Here is a 19,982-nt window from a genome sequence, read left to right as displayed (position 1 = left end):
CACCAGAGTGTCCTTAAAGTGTCACCAGAGTGTCACTAAAGTGTCACCAAAATGTCACTAAAGTGTCACTAAAGTGTCACCAAGGTGTCCTTAAAGTGTCACTAAAGTGTCACTAAAGTGTCACCAAACTGTCATCAAGGTGTCACCAGTGTCCTCAATGTCCCCAATCCCCCTCAATGTCCCCAATGTCCCCAACATCCCCAATGTCCCCAAATCCCCATTGGTGTCCCCAACCCCCCCAAATGTCCCAAATGTCCCCAATGTCCCCAACGTCCCCAATGTCCCCAATGTCCCCAATCCCCATTGATGTCCCCACTGTCCCCAATGTCCCCACTGTCCCCAGTGTCCCCAATGTCCCCAATGTCCCCAATCCTCATTGATGTCCCCAACATCCCCAATGTCCCCAGTGTCCCCAGTGTCCCCAATGTCCCCAATGTCCCCAATGTCCCCAATGTCCCCAATGTCCCAAATCCCCTCATTGTCCCCACTGTCCCCACTGTCCCCAATGATGTCCCCATTACCGGGCAGTGACACCAGTGACACCAGCGGCTCACACGATGTCACCCCGCTGGCGTCGGTGCCACAATGTCCCCAATGTCCCCAATGTCCCCAATGTCCCCAGTGTCCCCTCAGTGTCCCCATTACCGGGCAGTGACACCAGTGACACCAGCGGCTCACACGACGTCACCCCGCTGGCGTCGGTGCCGCAATGTCCCCAATGTCCCCAATCCCCTCAATGTCCCCAATGTCCCCAATGTCCCCAGTGTCCCCAATGTCCCCAGTGTCCCCATTACCGGGCAGTGACACCAGTGACACCAGCGGCTCACACGATGTCACCCCGCTGGCGTCGGTGCCGCAGTCGGCCCAGAGGCCGCGGGTGACGATGACAGCGGTGACAGCGCTGCGCTGGCCCCCGCCCATCCCCCACACGCCCGCGGCCACCGCGGCCACCGAGAGACCCCAACCGGCCACGGCCACGGCCAGCGCGGCCAGCGGGAGCCACGGGGGCATGGGGACTGGGAGGGACTGGGAGGGACTGGGAGGGACTGGGATGGACTGGGAGGGACTGGGATGGGACTGGGAGGGACTGGGAGGGACTGGGATGGACTGGGAGGGACTGGGAGGGACTGGGAGGGACTGGGATGGACTGGGAGGGAACTGGGAGGGACTGGGAGGGACTGGGAGGGACTGGGATGGACTGGGAGGGACTGGGATGGGACTGGGAGGGACTGGGAGGGACTGGGATGGGACTGGGATGGACTGGGAGGGACTGGGAGGGAACTGGGAGGGACTGGGAGGGACTGGGAGGGACTGGGATGGGACTGGGAGGGACTGGGAGGGACTGGGATGGGACTGGGAGGGACTGGGATGGGATTGGGAGGGACTGGGAGGGGATTGGGATGGACTGGGAGGGACTGGGAGGGACTGGGAGGGACTGGGATGGGACTGGGAGGGACTGGGAGGGACTGGGAGGGAACTGGGAGGGACTGGGATGGGACTGGGAGGGACTGGGATGGACTGGGAGGGACTGGGAGGGACTGGGATGGACTGGGATGGGACTGGGAGGGGATTGGGAGGGACTGGGAGGGCACTGGGAGGGACTGGATAGAGGATACTGGTGGAACTGGTGGTCACTGGTGGTCACTGGTCACTGGTGGTGATGGTCACTGGTCACTGGTGGAACTGGTCGCTGGTCACTGGTGGCCACTGGTCACTGGTGATGCTGGACACTGGTGGAACTGGTGGTCACTGGTGGAACTGGTGGAACTGGTGGTCACTGGTCACTGAGAACGATGGTCACCGGTGGTCACTGGGAGCACTGGATGGCGGGTACTGGTTGAACTGGGAGTGCTGGGAGCGCTGGACACTGGTCACTGGTGGTGCTGGTCACCGGACACTGGTGATGCTGGTCACTGGTGGTCACTGGTCACTGGTGGTCACTGGTGGTCACTGGTGCTCACTGGTGTCACTGGTGGTTACTGGTGGTCACTGGTGGTGCTGGTCACTGGTCACTGGTTGAACCGGGAGTGTTGGTCTCACTGGTGGAACTGGGAGTGTTGGTCAGTGGTCACTGGTGGTCACTGGTCACTGGTGGTCACTGGTTGAACTGGGAGTGTTGGTCAGTGGTCACTGGTGGTCACTGGTTGAACTGGGAGTGCTGGTCAGTGGTCACTGGTGGTCGCTGGTGGCACTGGGAGCACTGGGAGCGATGGTCACTGGTGGTCACTGGTGGAACTGGGAATGCTGCTCAGCCGTCACTGGTAGTCACTGGTGTCACTGGTGGTCACTGGTGTCACTGGTGGTTACTGGGAGCACTGGGAGCGCTGGTCACTGGTGGTCACTGGTCACTGGTGGTCACTGGTCACTGGTGGAACTGGGAGCACTGGTGCTGGTGGTTGCTGGTCACTGGTCACTGGTGGTCACTGGTGGTGATGGTCACTGGTCACTGGTGGTTACTGGTGGAACTGGGAGCGCTGGTCACTGGTGATGCTGGTCACTGGTGGTCACTGGGAGTGTTGGAGCGATGGTCACTGGTGGAACTGGGAGCACTGGACAGCAGGTACTGGTGGTGCTGGGAGCACTGGTCACTGGTGGTGCTGGTCACTGGTCGCTGGTGGTGCTGGTCACTGGTGGAACTGGGAGTGCTGGGAACGTTGGTCGGTGGTCACTGGTGGTCACTGGTGGTGATGGGAGCACTGGGAGCACTGGTCACTGGTCAGCAGGCACTGGTGGTGCTGATCACTGGTCACTGGTGGTCACTGGTGGTCACTGGGAGCACTGGGAGCGCTGCTCACTGGTCACTGGTGGAACTGGGAGCACTGGGAGCGCTGGTCAATGGTCGAACTGGGAGCACTGGACACTGGTCACTGGTGGTCACTGGGGTCACTGGTGGTCACTGGGAGCACTGGGAGCGCTGGTCACTGGTCACTGGTGGTGCTGGTTGAACTGGGAGCACTGGTCACTGGTGGTCACTGGTGGTCACTGGTGGTCACTGGTGGTCACTGGTCACTGGTGGAACTGGGAGCGCTGGTGCTGGTGGTCACTGGTCACTGGTGGTGCTGGTTACTGGTGGAACTGGGAGCACTGGGAGCACTGGTGTCCAGCCAGGATGTCACTGGTGGTCACTGGTGTCCAGCCAGGATGTCACTGGTGGTCACTGGTGTCCAGCCAGGATGTCACTGGTGGTCACTGGTGTCCAGCACAGGTACTTACTGGTCTGTACTGGTGTCACTGGTCTCACTGGTGTCCGGCACTGGTGGTCACTGGTGTCACTGGTGTCCAGCTGGGATGTCACTGGTGGTCACTGGTGTCCAGCACTGGTACTTACTGGTCTGTACTGGTCTGTACTGGTGTCCGGCACTGGTCTGTACTGGTCTGTACTGGTGTCCAGCAGTGGTCAGCGCTGTCCAGCCGGGATCCCACTGGTCTGTACTGGTCTGTACTGGTCCCACTGGTGGTCACTGGTGTCCAGCACTGGTCTGTACTGGTCTGTACTGGTGTCCAGCAGTGGTCAGCGCTGTCCAGCTGGGATCCCACTGGTCTGTACTGGTCTGTACTGGTCTGTACTGGTCTGTACTGGTCCCACCGGTCTCACTGCTCTGTACTGGTCTGTACTGGTCCCACTGGTGTTTACTGGTCAGCGCTGTCCGGGTGTGGCCGGGGGGGGTGGGGGAGGGGCCCGGGGGCCATTTGGGGGGTGGGGGAGGGGCAGGAAGGGGGGGTGGGGGAGGGGCCCGGGGGCCATTTGGGGGGTGCTCCCCCCCCCCGCCCCTCCCCCACCCCTCAGGAAAGCTCCAGTGTCCCTTCCTGCCCCTCCCCCTCCCCCCCTTTCCTGCCCCTCCCCCTCCCCCCCTTTCCTGCCCCTCCCCCACCCCCCCTTCCTGCCCCTCCCCCACCCCCGGGGGCACCTTTGGGGTCTGGGGCTGCCCCTCCCCCACCCCCATTTCCTGCCCCTCCCCCACCCCCCTTTCCTGCCCCTCCCCCTCCCCCCTTTCCTGTGACGTCAATTGGGGGGGGAGGGGAAAAGGGGGGGGGCTCAGGTGACACTTGGGGACACTCGGGGGGGGGGCTTGGGGACATTTGGTGACATTTGGGGGGGTTGGGGACATTTTTGGGGGGATCTGGGGACACTTGGGGAGACTCAGGGGGGGTTGGGGACACTCGGGGGACATTTGGGGACATTTTAGGGACATTTGGGGACACTTGGGGACACTCGGGGGGGCTCTGGGGACACTTGGGGACACTCGGGGGGGATTTGGGGACATTTGGGGACACTCGAGGGGGGTTGGGGACACCTGGGGACACTCGAGGGGGCTTGGGGACATTTGGGGACATTTTTGGGGGATTTGAGGACACTCAGGGGAGGGTTGGGGACACTTGGGGGGGCTTGGGGACAATCGGGGGGGGCTCTGGGGACATTTTTGGGGGGATTTGGGGACACTTGGGGACACTCGGGGGGGCTTGGGGACACTTGGGGACACTCTGGGGACATTTTTGGGGACATTTTGGGGACATTTGGGGACACTTGAGGGGAATTTGGGGACACTTGGGGGGGTTTTGGGGACACTCAGGGGGGGCTTGGGGACATTTGGGGACACTCGAGGTGAATTTGGGGACACTTGGGGACACTCTGGGGACATTTTTGGGGACATTTGGGGACATTTTTGGGGGGGCTTGGGGACACTCAGGGACACTCTGCGGACATTTGGGGACACTCGAGGACACTCGGGAGGGGCTTGGTGACATTTTTGGTGACATTTTGGGGACATTTTTTGGGACATTTTGAGACATTTTTGGGACATTTGGTGACATTTTTTGGGGTGGATTCGGTGACATTTTTGGGGACACCCGATCTTTCCCAAGCCCCGCCCCATCGATGACGTCACCACCCCCGCAGCCAATCAGGTTTATTTACATCACGGGAGGGGGGCGGGGCCAGCACGAGGTGGGGCGGGGGGGAGGGGACACTCGGGGATGTCCCCAAGGCACGGAGGGGGGGAGGTGACATCGGTGACATCCGTGACATCCGTGACGTCATCACATCCTCTCGGTGACGTCATCGAAGCCCCGCCCCCCACGTGGGGAAAAAGGGGGCGTGGTCAGTGGCGAGTAGCGCGGGAAATGGCCACGCCCAACAGGCCGGCCACGCCCATGACCACGCCCCCAACGATGGCCGCGCCCACCAGGCCGTCTGGGGGAGGGGACAAAGGGACAGAGGGACAGAGGGACAGAGGGGACAGAGGGACAGAGGGACAGAGGGACAGAGGGACAGAGGGGACAGAGGGACAGAGGGACAGAGGGACAGAGGGGACAGAGGGACAGAGGGACAGAGGGACAGAGGGACAGAGGGGACAGAGGGACAGAGGGACAAAGGGACAGAGGGACAGAGGGGACAGAGGGGACAGAGGGACAGAGGGACAGAGGGACAGAGGGACAGAGGGACAAAGGGGACAAAGGGGACAAAGGGGACAAAGGGGACACGTCAGCATCAAGGACCAGCCTGGGGGGCTTTGGGACATTTGTGTCCCCAATCCCCCCAAATGTCCCCAATGTCCCCAGTGTCCCCATTGTCCCAAATGTCCCCAATCCCCCCAGTGTCCCCAGTGTCCCCCCAGTGTCCCCAGTGTCCCCCCAGTGTCCCCTGACCTCGTCTCAGGCGGCTCCGGACGCGGCTCCGCAGCCGCAGCACCTGCGGGTTCTGGGGCTCGGCCGCCAGCAGCCGCTCCAGGTGTTCCAGGGAGCGCTCGTACTCCTGGGGACAGCGGGGACACCGTGTCACCTGGGGTCACCTGGGTGTCACCTGGGTCACCTCAGTGTCACCTGTGTCACCTGTGTCACCTCTGTGTTACCTGTGTGTCATTAATGGCACCTGTGTGTCACCTGTGTGAGCTCAGTGTCACCTGAGTGTCATTAATGTCACCTGTGTGTCACCTGTGTGAGCTCAGTGTCACCTGCGTCACCTCAGTATCACCTGTGTGACATCTCTGTCACCTGTGTGTCATTAACTTCACCTGTGTGTCACCTGTGTCACATTAATGTCACCTGAGTGTCACCTGTGTTATCTGTGTCACCTGTATCACCTGTGAGTCATTAATGTCACCTCAGTGTCACCTGTGTGAGCTCAATGTCACCTCTGTGTCACTTGTGCCATCTGTGTGACATCAGTGTCACCTGTGTGACATTAATGCCACCTGTGTGTCACCTGTGTGAGCTCAGTGTCACCTGTGTGTCATTAACGTCACCTGTGTCACCTGAATATCACCTGTGTCATCTCAGTGTCACCTGTGTCACCTGTGTGTCACCCGTGTCGCCTGTGTGAGCTTAGTGTCACCTGTGTCACCTGTGTCTCAATAATGTCACCTGTGTGTCACCTGCGTCACTTCAGTATCACCTGTGTGACATCTCTGTCACCTGTGTGTCATTAATGTCACTTGTGTGTCACCTGTGTGTCATTAATGCCACCTGTGTGTCACTTGTGTCACCTCTGTCTCACCTTGGTGTCACCTGGGTGTCATTAATGTCACCTGTGTGTCACCTGCGTGTCACCTGTGTCACCTGTGTGAGCTCAGTGTCACCTGTGTGTCATTAATGTCACCTGTGTCACCTGAATATCACCTGTGTCATCTCAGTGTCACCTGTGTCACCTGTGTGTCACCCGTGTCACCTGCATGAGCTTAGTGTCACCTGTGTGATCTGTGTCTCAATAATGTCACCTGTGTGTCACCTGCGTCACCTCAGTATCACCTGTGTGACATCTCTGTCACCTGTGTGTCATTAATGTCACCTGTGTGTCACCTGGGTCACTTGTGTGTCACTTGTGTCATCTGTGTGACATCAGTGTCACCTGTGTGTCATTAATGTCACCTGTGTGTCACCTGTGTGTAATCTCAGTGCCACCTGTGTCACCTGTGTCACCTGTGTGTCATTAATGCCACCTGAGTGTCACCTGTGTGAGTTCAGTGTCACCTGTGTGACCTGTGTGTCACCTGTATCACCTGAGTGTCACCTGTGTGTCATTAATGTCATGTGTGTGATGCCTGTGTGACATCTGTATGACACCTGTGTCACCTGTGTCACCTCAGTGCCACCTGTGTGAGCTCAGTGTCACCTCTGTGTTCTTAATGTCACCTGTGTCACCTGTGTGACCTGTGCGTCAATGTCCCCTCAATGTCCCCTCAATGTCCCCTCAATGTCCCCTCAATGTCCCCGCTGTCCCCGTGTCCCCGTGTCCCCACCTTGAGCCGGTAGTTGCCCAGGGCCAGGTAGAACAGGACGTCGCGCTGCTCCTCGGGGGGGGTCTCGGGCAGCAGCTCTGGGGGGAGGGGCAGCAGCGGGGTCATGACCCCCAAAAATCCAAAAATCCAAATTCCAAAATCCCCAAAAACCCCAAATCCCCAAACCACAAAAACCCCAAAAACACCAAATCATGGCTGCATTTCCTGTGTACGTTCCGCCCCATCATGGCTCCACTTCCTGTGTTGGCACCGCCCTATCATGGTTGCACTTCCTGTGTTAGGCCCGCCCCATCATGGCTGCATTTCCTGTGTACGTTCCGCCCCATCATAGCTGCACTTCCTGTGTTAGCACCGCCCTATCATGGTTGCACTTCCTGGGTTAGCCCCGCCCCCTGTGTTAATTCTGCCACATTATGGCTCCACTTTCTGTGTTAGCTACGTCCCATCATGGCTGCACTTCCTGTATTAGCTCCGCCACATCATGGCTCCACTTCCTGTCTTAGCTCTGTCCTATAATGACTCAACTTCCTGTACTAGCTCCGTCCCATCATGGCTCTACTTCCTGTGTTAGTTCCGCCCGTTAGTGGCTCCACTTCCTGTGTTAGCCCCACCCCATCATGGATCCACTTCCTGTATTAGTCCCGCCCCATCACAGCTCCCCTCTCCACTTCCTGCATTAGCCCCGCCCCATCATGGCTCCATTTCCTGTGTTAGCCCCACCTCATCATGGCTGCATTTCCATTTATAGCTCCACCCCATCATGGCTCCACATCCTGTGTTAGCCCCACCCCATAATGGCTGCATTTCCTGTGTTAGCTCCACCCCATCATGGCTGCACTTCCTGTGTTAGCTCCGCCCCATCATGGCTCCACTTCCTGTGTTAGCTCCACCCCATCATGGCTGCATTTCCTGGGTAAGCTCTGCCCCATCATGGCGCCATTTCCTGTGTTAGTTCTGCCCCATCATGGTTGACCTTCCTGTGTTAGCTCCGCCCCATCATGGCTCCACTTCCTGTGTTAGCTTCACCCCATCATGGCTCCACTTCCTGTGTTAGCTCCACCACATCATTGCTCCACTTCCTGTGTTAGCTCCGCCCTATAATGACTCAACTTCCTGTACTAGCTCCGCCCCATCCGGGCTACACTTCCTGTGTTAGCCCCACCCCATCATGGATCCACTTCCTGTATTAGTCCCGCCCCATCACAGCTCCCCTCTCCACTTCCTGCGTTAGCCCCGCCCCATCATGGCTCCATTTCCTGTGTAAGCTCTGCCCCATCATGGCGTCACTTCCTGTGTTAGCTCCGCCCCATCATGGCTCCATTTCCTGTGTTAGCCCCACCTCATCATGGCTGCATTTCCTGTTATAGCTCCACCCCATCATGGCTCCACTTCCCATGTTAGCCCCACCCCATCATGGCTCCACTTCCTGTTATAGTTCCGCCCCATCATGGCGTCACTTCCTGTCTTAGCCCCGCCCCATCATGGCTCCACTTCCTCTGTTAGCTCCGCCCCATCATGGCTGCACTTCCTGTGTTAGCTCCGCCCCATCATGGCTCCACTTCCTGTGTTAGCTCCACCCCATCATGGCTGCATTTCCTGTGTTAGCTCCACCCCATCATGGCTGCACTTCCTGTGTTAGCTCCGCCCCATCATGGCTCCACTTCCTGTGTTAGCTCCACCCCATCATGGCTGCATTTCCTGGGTAAGCTCTGCCCCATCATGGCGCCATTTCCTGTGTTAGTTCTGCCCCATCATGGTTGACCTTCCTGTGTTAGCTCCGCCCCATCATGGCTCCACTTCCTGTGTTAGCTTCACCCCATCATGGCTCCACTTCCTGTGTTAGCTCCACCACATCATTGCTCCACTTCCTGTGTTAGCTCCGCCCTATAATGACTCAACTTCCTGTACTAGCTCCGCCCCATCCGGGCTACACTTCCTGTGTTAGCCCCACCCCATCATGGATCCACTTCCTGTATTAGTCCCGCCCCATCACAGCTCCCCTCTCCACTTCCTGCGTTAGCCCCGCCCCATCATGGCTCCATTTCCTGTGTAAGCTCTGCCCCATCATGGCGTCACTTCCTGTGTTAGCTCCGCCCCATCATGGCTCCATTTCCTGTGTTAGCCCCACCTCATCATGGCTGCATTTCCTGTTATAGCTCCACCCCATCATGGCTCCACTTCCCATGTTAGCCCCACCCCATCATGGCTCCACTTCCTGTTATAGTTCCGCCCCATCATGGCGTCACTTCCTGTCTTAGCCCCGCCCCATCATGGCTCCACTTCCTCTGTTAGCTCCGCCCCATCATGGCTGCACTTCCTGTGTAAGCCCTGCCCCATCATGGCTGAACTTCCTGTGTTAGCCCTGCCCCATCATGGCTCCACTTCCTGTTATAGTTCCTCCCCATCATGGCTCCACTTCCTGTGTAAGCTCAGCCCCATCATGGTTGAACTTCCTGTGTTGGCTCCGCCCCCTGTGTTAACCCTGCCACATCATGGCTCCACTTCCTGTGTAAGTCCTACCCATCATGGTTTCACTTCCTCTGTTAGCTCTGCCCTATCATGGCTCCACTTCCTGCATTAGCTCCAGCCTATACTGACTCAACTTCCTGTACTAGCTCCGCCCCATCATGGCTCCACTTCCTGTGTTAGCCCCGCCCCATCACGGCACTACTTCCTGTGTTAGCTCCGCCCCATCATGGCTGAACTTCCTGTGTTAGCTCCGCCCCATCATGGTGTCACTTTCTGTGCTAGCTCTGCCCTATAATGACTCAACTTCCTGTACTAGCTCCGCCCCATCATTCTTCTACTTCCTGTTATAGCTCCGCCCCATCATGGCTCCACTTCCTGTGTTAGCATCGCCCCATCATGACACTACTTCCTGTGTTAACTCCGCCCCATCATGGCTCCACTTCTTGTGTTAGCTCCGCCTCATGGCGGCTGCACTTCCTGTGTTAGCCCCACCCCATCATGGTTCCACTTCCTGTATTACCTCCGCCCCATCATGGCTCCACTTCCTGTCTTAGCTCCGCCTCATAATGGCTCCACTTCCTGTGTTAGCTCCGCCCTATCATGGCTCCACTTCCTGTGTTAGCTCTGCCCCATCATGGCTCCACTTCCTGTGTTAGCTCTGCCCCATCATGGTTCCACTTCCTGTGTTAGCTCCACCGCATCATGCCTCCACTTCCTGTGTTAGCTCTGCCCCATCATGGTTGAACTTCCTGTGTTGGCTCCACCCCCTGTGTTATCCCTGCCCCATCATGGCTCCACTTCCTGTGTAAGCTCAGCCCCATCATGGCTCAACTTCCTGTGTTAGCTCCGCCCAGTCATGGCTCCACGTCCTGTGTTAGCCCCACCCCATAATGGCTGCATTTCCTGTGTAAGCTCCACCCCATCATGGCTCTACTTCCTGTTATAGCAGCGCCCCATCATGGTTGCACTTCCTGTGTTAGCTCCGCCCCCAGTCCTGACCCAATTTACAGCCATGACCTCAATTCCTGTGTTAGCTCCGCCCCATCAGGGCTCCACTTCCTGTGTTAGCCCCGCTCCATCATGGCACCACTTCCGGTGTTGGCTGAGCCCCCACCGTGGCCACGCCCCTCCCGGTACCGGTACCAGACCAGGCCTCACCCCACAGCGACGCCCTCCCGGTACCGGTACCAGGCCTCACCCCACAGCGATGCCCTCCCGGTACCGGTACCAGGCCTCACCCCACAGCGATGCCCTCCCGGTACCGGTACCAGACCAGGCCTCACCCCACAGCGATGCCCTCCCGGTACCGGTACCAGACCAGGCCTCACCCCACAGCGACGCCCTCCCGGTACCGGTACCAGGCCTCACCCCACAGCGATGCCCTCCCGGTACGGTACCAGACCAGGCCTCACCTCACAGTGATGCCCTCCCGGTACCGGTACCAGGCCTCACCCCACAGCGATGCCCTCCCGGTACCGGTACCAGGCCTCACCCCACAGCGATGCCCTCCCGGTACCGGTACCAGACCAGGCCTCACCCCACAGCGACGCCCTCCCGGTACCGGTACCAGACCAGGCCTCACCCCACAGCGATGCCCTCCCGGTACCGGTACCAGACCAGGCCTCACCCCACAGCGACGCCCTCCCGGTACCGGTACCAGACCAGGCCTCACCCCACAGCGATGCCCTCCCGGTACCGGTACCAGACCAGGCCTCACCCCACAGCGACGCCCTCCCGGTACCGGTACCAGGCCTCACCCCACAGCGATGCCCTCCCGGTACCGGTACCAGACCAGGCCTCACCCCACAGCGACGCCCTCCTGGTACCGGTACCAGACCAGGCCTCACCCCACAGCGACGCCCTCCCGGTACCGGTACCATACCAGGCCTCACCCCACAGCGACGCCCTCCCGGTACCGGTACCATACCAGGCCTCACCCCACAGCGATGCCCTCCCGGTACCGGTACCAGACCAGGCCTCACCCCACAGCGACGCCCTCCCGGTACCGGTACCAGACCAGGCCTCACCCCACAGCGACGCCCTCCCGGTACCGGTACCAGGCCTCACCCCACAGCGACGCCCTCCCGGTAACGGTACCAGACCAGGCCTCACCCCACAGCGATGCCCTCCCTGTACCGGTACCAGACCAGGCCTCACCCCACAGCGACGCCCTCCCGGTACCGGTACCAGACCAGGCCTCACCCCACAGCGACGCCCTCCCGGTACCGGTACCAGACCAGGCCTCACCCCACAGCGACGCCTTCCCGGTACCGGTACCGGACCAGGCCTCACCCCAAGGTTTTCCCCCCCATGTCCCGGTTCCGGTTCCGGTTCCGGTTCCGGTTCCGGTTCCCTCACCGGCCAGCAGCGCCACCCCTTTGGCGATGTCGTCCCGGTAGCGGCTCCGGACCAGGCCCCAGCCGTACTCGAACCGGCACTGCCGCGTCGGCGCCCCCTGCTGGCGCTCGGCGGCGTAGCGGCGCTCCAGGGCCTGCGGGGTTAAAGGTGAAAGGTCATGGGGTCAGAGGTCACGGGGTCACGGGGGGGTCATGGTTATGGAGAGGCGGCCGCCAAACTGGGAGATACTGGGGGGATACTGGGAGATACTGGGAGATACTGGGGGGATACTGGGAGATACTGGGAGATACTGGGGGGATACTGGGAGATACTGGGGGTTACTGGGAGGATACTGGGGGGATACTGGGAGCACTGGGGGGATACTGGGGAATACTGGGAGATACTGGGAGATACTGGGAAGGCACAGGGGGGTTACTGGGAGTACTGGGAGTTGCTGGGAAGGCACTGGGGGGGTTACTGGGAGATACTGGGAGGATACTGGGAGATACTGGGAGGATACTTGGAGATACTGGAAAGGCACAGGGGGGTTACTGGGACTACTGGGAGATACTGGGAGATACTGGGAAGGCATAGGGGAGTTACTGGGAGTACTGGGGTGATACTGGGAGATACTGGGAGATACTGGGGGGATAATGGGAGATACTGGGAGATACTGGGGGGATAATGGGAGATACTGGGAGATACTGGGGGCATACTGGGAGACACTGGGAGTATACTGGGAGATACTGGGAGTACTGGGGGGTTACTGGGACTACTGGGAGATACTGGGAGGAACTTGGAGGATACTGGGAGACACTGGGAGCCCTGGTAGAGCACTGGGAGATACTGGGAGGATACTGGGAGATACTGGGAAGGCACCAGGGGTCACTGGGAGCACTGGGGGAACACTGAGAGGATACTGGGAGATACTGGGAAGGCACAGGCGTGTTACTGGGAACACTGGGAGCACTGGGAGGAACTGGGAGGATACTGGGATATCCTGGGAGGATACTGGGAGATACTGGGAGTTCTGGGGGGATACTGGGAGATACTGGGAGGAACTGGGAGGATACTGGGAGATACTGGGAAGGCACAGGAGGGTTACTGGGAGTACTGGGAGAGCACTGGTGGAGCACTGGGAGGATACTGGGAGATACTGGGAAGGCATGGGGGGGTTACTGGGAGCACTGGGAGATACTGGGAGATACTGGGAGCCCTGGTAGAGCACTGGGAGATACTGGGAGGATACTGGGAGATACTGGGAAGGCACTGGGAGGATACCGGGGGACACTGGGATATACTGGGAGATACTGGGAAGGCACAAGAGGTTTACTGGGAGTACTGGGAAGAACTTGGAGGATACTGGGAGATACTGGGAGGACACTGGGAGCATACTGGGATTACTAGGGGAGCACTGGAAAGGCACAGGGGGGTTACTGGGAGTACTGGGAGAGCACTGGGAGATACTGGGAAGGCACAGGCAGGGTACTGGGAGATACTGGGAAGGCACAGGGGGGTTACTGGGAGTTACTGGGAGCACTGGGAGGATACCAGGGGACACTGGGATATACTGGGAGATACTGGGAAGGCACGGGGGATTACTGGGAGCACTGGGAGGAACTGGGAGACACTGGGAGCCCTGGTAGAGCACTGGGAGATACTGGGAGGATACTGGGAGATACTGGAAAGGCACAGGAGGGTTACTGGGAGTACTGGGAGTTACTGGGAGGAACTGGGAGGATACTGGGAGATACTGGGAAGGCATGGGGGGTTACTGGGAGTACTGGGAGCAGTGGGAGATATTGGGAGATACTGGAGGAGTACTGGGAGGATACTGGGAGGTACTGGGAGATACTGGGAGCCCTGGTAGAGCACTGGGAGATACTGGGAGGATACTGGGAGATACTGGGAAGGCACAGGGGTGTTACTGGGAGTTACTGGGAGCACTGGGAGGATACCAGGGGACACTGGGATATACTGGAGATACTGGGAAGGCACAGGGGGTTACTGGGAATACTGGAGGATACTGGGAGATACTGGAGGGATACTGGGAGATACTGGGAGGATACTTGGAGATACTGGGAAGGCACCAGGGGTTACTGGGAGCACTGGGAGATACTGGGAAGGCATAGGGGAGTTACTGGGAGTACTGGGAGGATACTGGGAGATACTGGAGGATACTGGGGGATACTGGGAGATACTGGGAGGAACTGGCGGGACACTGGGAGATACTGGGAAGGCACAGGGGGGTTACTGGGACTACTGGGAGGAACTGGGAGATACTGGGAGATACTGGGAGATACTGGGAGATACTGGGAAGGCACAGGGGTGTTACTGGGAGCACTGGGAGTTACTGGGAGGAACTTGGAGGATACTGGGAGATACTGGGAGTACTGGGGGGATACTGGGAGATACTGGGAAGGCACAGGGGGCTTACTGGGAGTACTGGGAGTTACTGGGAGGAACTGAGTGGATACTGGGAGATACTGGGAAGGCATGGGGGGGTTACTGGGAGCACTGGGAGATACTGGGAAGGCACAGGCGTGTTACTGGGAACACTGGGAGCACTGGGAGGAACTGGGAGACACTGGGAGCCCTGGTAGAGCACTGGGAGACACTGGGAGGATACTGGGAGATACTGGGAGTACTGGGGGGATACTGGGAGATACTGGGAGGATACTGGGAGGACACTGGGAATGCACAGGGGGGTTACTGGGACTACTGGGAGGAACTGGGAGGATACTGGGAGATACTGGGAGGGCACAGGCGTGTTACTGGGAGTACTGGGAGTTACTGGGAGGAACTTGGAGGATACTGGGATATACTGGGAGATACTGGGAGGATACTGGGAGCATACTGGGATTACTAGGGGTGCACTGGAAAGGCACAGGGGGGTTACTGGGAGTACTGGGAGAGCACTGGGAGATACTGGGGGGGATACTGGGAGTACTGGGGGGATACTGGGAGATACTGGGAGGACACTGGGAATGCACAGGGGGGTTACTGGGACTACTGGGAGATACTGGGAGATACTGGGAAGGCATAGGGGAGTTACTGGGAGTACTGGGAGGATACTGGGAGATACTGGGAGATACTGGGGGCATACTGGGAGATACTGGGAGATACTGGGAAGGCACAGGGGGGATACTGGGAGATACTGGGAGGAACTGGGAGTACTGGGGGGATACTGGGAGGATACTGGGAAGGCCCAGGGGGTGTTACAGGGAGTACTGGGAGAGCACTGGGAGATACTGGGGGCATACTGGGAGATACTAGAAAGGCACAGGGGGGTTACTGGGACTACTGGGAGATACTGGGACATACTGGGAAGGCATAGGGGAGTTACTGGGAGTACTGGGAGGATACTGGGAGATACTGGGAGATACTGGGAGGAACTGGCGGGACACTGGGAGATACTGGGAAGGCACAGGCGTGTTACTGGGAGTTACTGGGAGTACTGGGAGGACTGGGAGATACTGGGATGATACTGGGAATGCATTGGGGAGGTTACTGGGAGCACTGGGGGAACACTGGGAGGATACTGGGAGATACTGGGAGGAACTGGGGGGATACTGGGAAGGCACAGGGGGGTTACTGGGAGTACTGGGAGCACTGGTAGAGCACTGGGAGATACTGGGAGGATACTGGGAGATACTGGGAAGGCACAGGCGCGTTACTGGGAACACTGGGAGCACTGGGAGGAACTGGGAGGATACTGGGAGATACTGGGAAGGCACAGGGGGTTTACTGGGAGCACTGGGGGGACACTGGGAGGGGCTCTGTGGGCGGAGCTTACAGGGTGGGCGTGGCCACGTGATATGGGCGTGGCTAAAGACCCCAAAGACCCCCGGGGGGTCCCGGAAAGGGGGCGTGGCCAACCAAAAACGTGGGCGTGACCACGCAGTAAAAGTGGGCGTGGCCAAAACAAAATGGCGGCGCACTTCAAGGGGGCGTGGCCTGCTCGGATTTGGGGTCACGGGTGGGGGGGACAAAAGGGGCGTGGCCCGGGGGGGGTTTCGCGGCAATTTGGGGGTGCACGAGGGGTGGGCGTGGCCGCGGAAAAGGGGGGCGTGTCCATCCCCCCACGAGGGGCGTGGCCTCACCATCAAATCCTCCACCGCCACCACATCGTCGAACTCGGGGTCCATCGCACCCGGAAGCCGCGCCGGAAGTGAAGGCGGAAGTGACGCCGCGTCCCCGCGTCTTTTTCCCATCCCCGCGCTGTGATTGGTCGATCCGTGAGGAGCCGCGCTCTGATTGGCTGAACGCGACGTGAGGCCTTCAGCGATTGGCTCCTCCCCTTGTCAGTCAGCGCGCAGCCGCCGCCATGGCCGCGTACCGGGTGCGGGTCCGCACCGGCACCGCTCCCGGCGCCGGGACCAGCGACGCCATCGCCGTGACGCTGGTGGGGACCCGCGGGAGCAGCCCCAGGACGGTGCTGGATCGCTGGGGACCCGACTTCCATTGCGGGGCGGTGAGGAACGGCCGGGGGGGAACCGGGGGGGAGCGTGAGGGGAGCGTGAGGGGAGGGGGGGGGCGGTTGTGAGGGGATGGGGGGGGTTTGGGGACATTTGGGGACATTTGGGTGGGATTTGAGGGGGATTTGGGGACATTTGGGGGGGGATTTGAGGCTTTGGGGGGTCTTGGGGACATTGCGGGGGGATTTGGGGATTTTTAGGTGGGATTTGGGGGTTTTAGGGGGGATTTGGGGACATTTGGGAGGGTCTTGGGGACATTTGGGGGGGACTTGGGGGGATTTAGGGACATTTAGAGGGAATCTCGGGGACATTTAGGGACATTTGGGGACATTTAAGGACATTTGGGGGGCATCTGGGGACATTTGGGGACATTCTGAGGACATTTGGATGGGAATTGGGGACATTCAGGGGGGATTTGGGGACATTTGGGGACATTTGGTGGAGATTTGGGGGTTTTTAGGGGGAGATTTGGGGACATTTGGGGACGTTCAGGGGGGATTTGGGGACATTTAGGGGGGAATTTGGGACATTTGGGTGGCAATTTGGGACATTTGGGGACATTTAGGGGGGTCTTGGGGACATTTAGGGGACATTTAGGGACATTTTGGGGACCTTTGGTGACATTTTAGGGGTGTCTTGGGGACATTTAGGGGACATTTGGGGACATTTTGAGGTGGCCCTGTGCCACGTCCCCTCTTGTGGGGGTGTTGGGGACACTCAGGTGACACTCAGGTGACACCCAGGGTGTGGCTGGCACTGGTGACCCGTCCGTGGGTGGCCTTGGGGACATGGGGACGGTGACGTCATCGAGGGCAGGGCGGGGACAATGGTGACACAATGGGGGTGACACAATGGGGGTGACAATGGTGACACCATGGGGGTGACAATGGTGACACAGTGGGGGTGACACCGTGGGGGTGACAATGGTGACACAGTGGGGGTGACAATGGTGACACCATGGGGGTGACAATGGTGACACAATGGGGGTGACACAATGGGGGTGACACAATGGGGGTGACAATGGTGACACAGTGGGGGTGACACAGTGGGGGTGACAATGGTGACACCATGGGGGTGACAATGGTGACACAATGGGGGTGACACAGTGGGGGTGACACAGTGGGGGTGACAATGGTGACACAATGGGGGTGACACAATGGGGGTGACAATGGTGACACAATGGGGGTGACACAATGGAGGTGACACAATGGGGGTGACACAGTGGGGGTGACAATGGTGACACAATGGGGGTGACAATGGTGACACAATGGGGGTGACACAGTGGGGGTGACAATGGTGACACAATGGGGGTGACACAATGGGGGTGACAATGGTGACACAGTGGGGGTGACAATGGTGACACAGTGGGGGTGACACAGTGGGGGTGACAATGGTGACACCATGGGGGTGACACAATGGGGGTGACAATGGTGACACAATGGGGGTGACACAGTGGGGGTGACACAATGGGGGTGACAATGGTGACACAATGGGGGTGACACAATGGGGGTGACAATGGTGACACAATGGGGGTGACACAGTGGGGGTGACAATGGTGACACAATGAGGGTGACAATGGTGACACAGTGGGGGTGACACAGTGGGGGTGACACAGTGGGGGTGACACAATGGGGGTGACAATGGTGACACAGTGGGGGTGACAATGGTGACACCATGGGGGTGACACAGTGGGGGTGACACAGTGGGGGTGACACAATGGGGGTGACAATGGTGACACAATGGGGGTGACAATGGTGACACAATGGGGGTGACACAATGGGGGTGACAATGGTGACACAATGGAGGTGACAATGGTGACACAATGGGGGTGACACAATGGAGGTGACAATGGTGACACAGTGGGGGTGACACAATGGGGGTGACAATGGTGACACAATGGGGGTGACAATGGTGACACCATGGGGGTGACAAAGGTCACATTGTTCCCCAGGGTGGCAGTGACGCGAGGGTGACAGCGGTGGCACGGTGGCGGTGGTGGTGGCCTGGTGGCGGTGACACGGTGACAATGGTGGCACAGCCGTGGTGGCAGCGATGGCCTGGTGATGGGGACAGCGGTGGCAGCAGTGACACAGCGATGGTGACACAGTGATGGTGACAGCGATGGCCTGGTGATGGTGACAGCGGTGACACAGCGATGGTGACAACGGTGACAACAATGACCAGGTGATGGTGACAATGGTGACACAGTGACACAGTGATAATGACAATGACACCCTGACAATGTCCCCAATGTCCCCACAGGTGACAGACTACGATGTCACCGTCCCTTGTCACCTGGGCCACCTCCTGGTGCTCCGTGTGCACAGTGACAGTGACACAGTGACAGTGACACAGTGACAGTGACACAGTGACACAGTGACACAGTGACACAGTGACACAGTGACAGTGACACAGTGACACAGTGACAGTGACACAGTGACAATGACACCCTGACAATGTCCCCAATGTCCCCACAGGTGACAGACTACGATGTCACCGTCCCTTGTCACCTGGGCCACCTCCTGGTGCTCCGTGTGCACAGTGACAGTGACAGTGACACAGTGACAGTGACAGTGACACAGTGACACAGTGACACAATGACACTGACACTGTCCCCAATGTCCCCACAGGTGACAGACTACGATGTCACCGTCCCTTGTCACCTGGGCCACCTCCTGGTGCTCCGTGTGCACAAGGGGCCCTGCCGGGGCCTCCCCGAGAGCTCCTGGTACCTGGAGAGCGTCACCGTGTGGGGACAGCGCGGTGACAACGGTGACAACGGCGGTGACACCCTTGGGGACAGTGACAGCGAGGAGGAGGTGGCACAGGAGGACGGGGACGGTGACAGCGAGGAGGAGGAGGTGACAGAGGAGGAGGAGGAGGAGGAGGAAGAGGAGAGTGACAGTGACACTGAAGGTGACACTGAAGGTGACATCGAAGGTGACATCGAGGAGGACATCGAGGAGGACATTGAGAGTGACATTGAGGGTGACAATGAGGGTGATGGCGCCGGTGACGTCACCGCTGTCACCTCAGGTAAGGGTGGGGACACTGTGGGGACACCTGGGGTGGCACTGGGGACATTGTGGTGGCATTGGGGACATTGTGGTGGCATTGGGGACATTGTGGTGGCACCTGGGGACACCTGGGGTGGCACTGGGGACATTGTGGTGGCACCTGGGGACATTGTGGTGGCACTGGGAGTGTCACCAGTGTCACCTGTGTCACCTCAGGTAAGGGTGGGGACAATGTGGGGACATTGTGGTGGCACTGGGGACACCTGTGGTGGCTTTGGGGACGTTGTGGTGGCACTGGGGACACCTGGGGTGGCACTTGGGGACACCTGGGGTGGCACTGGGAGTGTCACCAGTGTCACCTGTGTCACCTCAGGTAAGGGTGGGGACAATGTGGGGACACCTGGGTGGCACTGGGGACATTGTGGTGGCACTGGGGACATTGTGGT

General features: G+C 59.1%; 2 protein-coding genes across 2 annotated transcripts in view; one reads left to right on the top strand and one right to left on the bottom strand.

The window, feature by feature from the left end:
• Positions 1–4,989: 4,989 nt before the first annotated feature.
• On the bottom strand, positions 4,990–16,255 carry FIS1 (fission, mitochondrial 1). The gene is made up of 5 exons (XM_033084282.2): positions 16,145–16,255; positions 12,063–12,195; positions 7,236–7,312; positions 5,647–5,752; positions 4,990–5,191 (listed from the first exon to the last, which is right to left on the bottom strand). The coding sequence occupies exons 1-5, from the start codon at positions 16,253–16,255 to the stop codon at positions 5,100–5,102; spliced, it is 519 nt and encodes a 172-aa protein (XP_032940173.2). The 3' UTR covers positions 4,990–5,099.
• Positions 16,256–16,364: 109 nt separating this feature from the next.
• The window catches only part of LOC117009891 (polyunsaturated fatty acid lipoxygenase ALOX8-like), a 36,694-nt gene continuing 33,076 nt past the window's right edge, over positions 16,365–19,982 (top strand). The window contains exons 1-5 of the mRNA XM_042780118.1: positions 16,365–16,515; positions 18,471–18,617; positions 18,782–18,859; positions 18,997–19,060; positions 19,106–19,555. Of these exons, the coding sequence (XP_042636052.1) occupies positions 16,369–16,515; positions 18,471–18,617; positions 18,782–18,859; positions 18,997–19,060; positions 19,106–19,555 (886 nt within the window). The 5' untranslated portion in view covers positions 16,365–16,368. The remainder of the gene's footprint in view (positions 16,516–18,470; positions 18,618–18,781; positions 18,860–18,996; positions 19,061–19,105; positions 19,556–19,982) is intronic.

This window comes from Catharus ustulatus, chromosome 37, assembly GCF_009819885.2.
Source record: "Catharus ustulatus isolate bCatUst1 chromosome 37, bCatUst1.pri.v2, whole genome shotgun sequence".
NCBI lineage: Eukaryota > Metazoa > Chordata > Aves > Passeriformes > Turdidae > Catharus > Catharus ustulatus.
This window is presented reverse-complemented; position numbering and strand designations above follow the sequence as displayed.

Coding starts and splice junctions, on each gene's coding strand:
- FIS1 (XM_033084282.2), bottom strand. CDS start 16,255: ATGGGAAAAAGACGCGGGGACGCGGCGTCACTTCCGCCTTCACTTCCG. Junction 12,196..16,144: donor TGGCGGTGGAGGATTTGATG/GTGAGGCCACGC, acceptor TTAACCCCGCAG/GCCCTGGAGCGCCGCTACGC. Junction 5,192..5,646: donor CCGGAGCCGCCTGAGACGAG/GTCAGGGGACAC, acceptor CCCCTCCCCCAG/ACGGCCTGGTGGGCGCGGCC.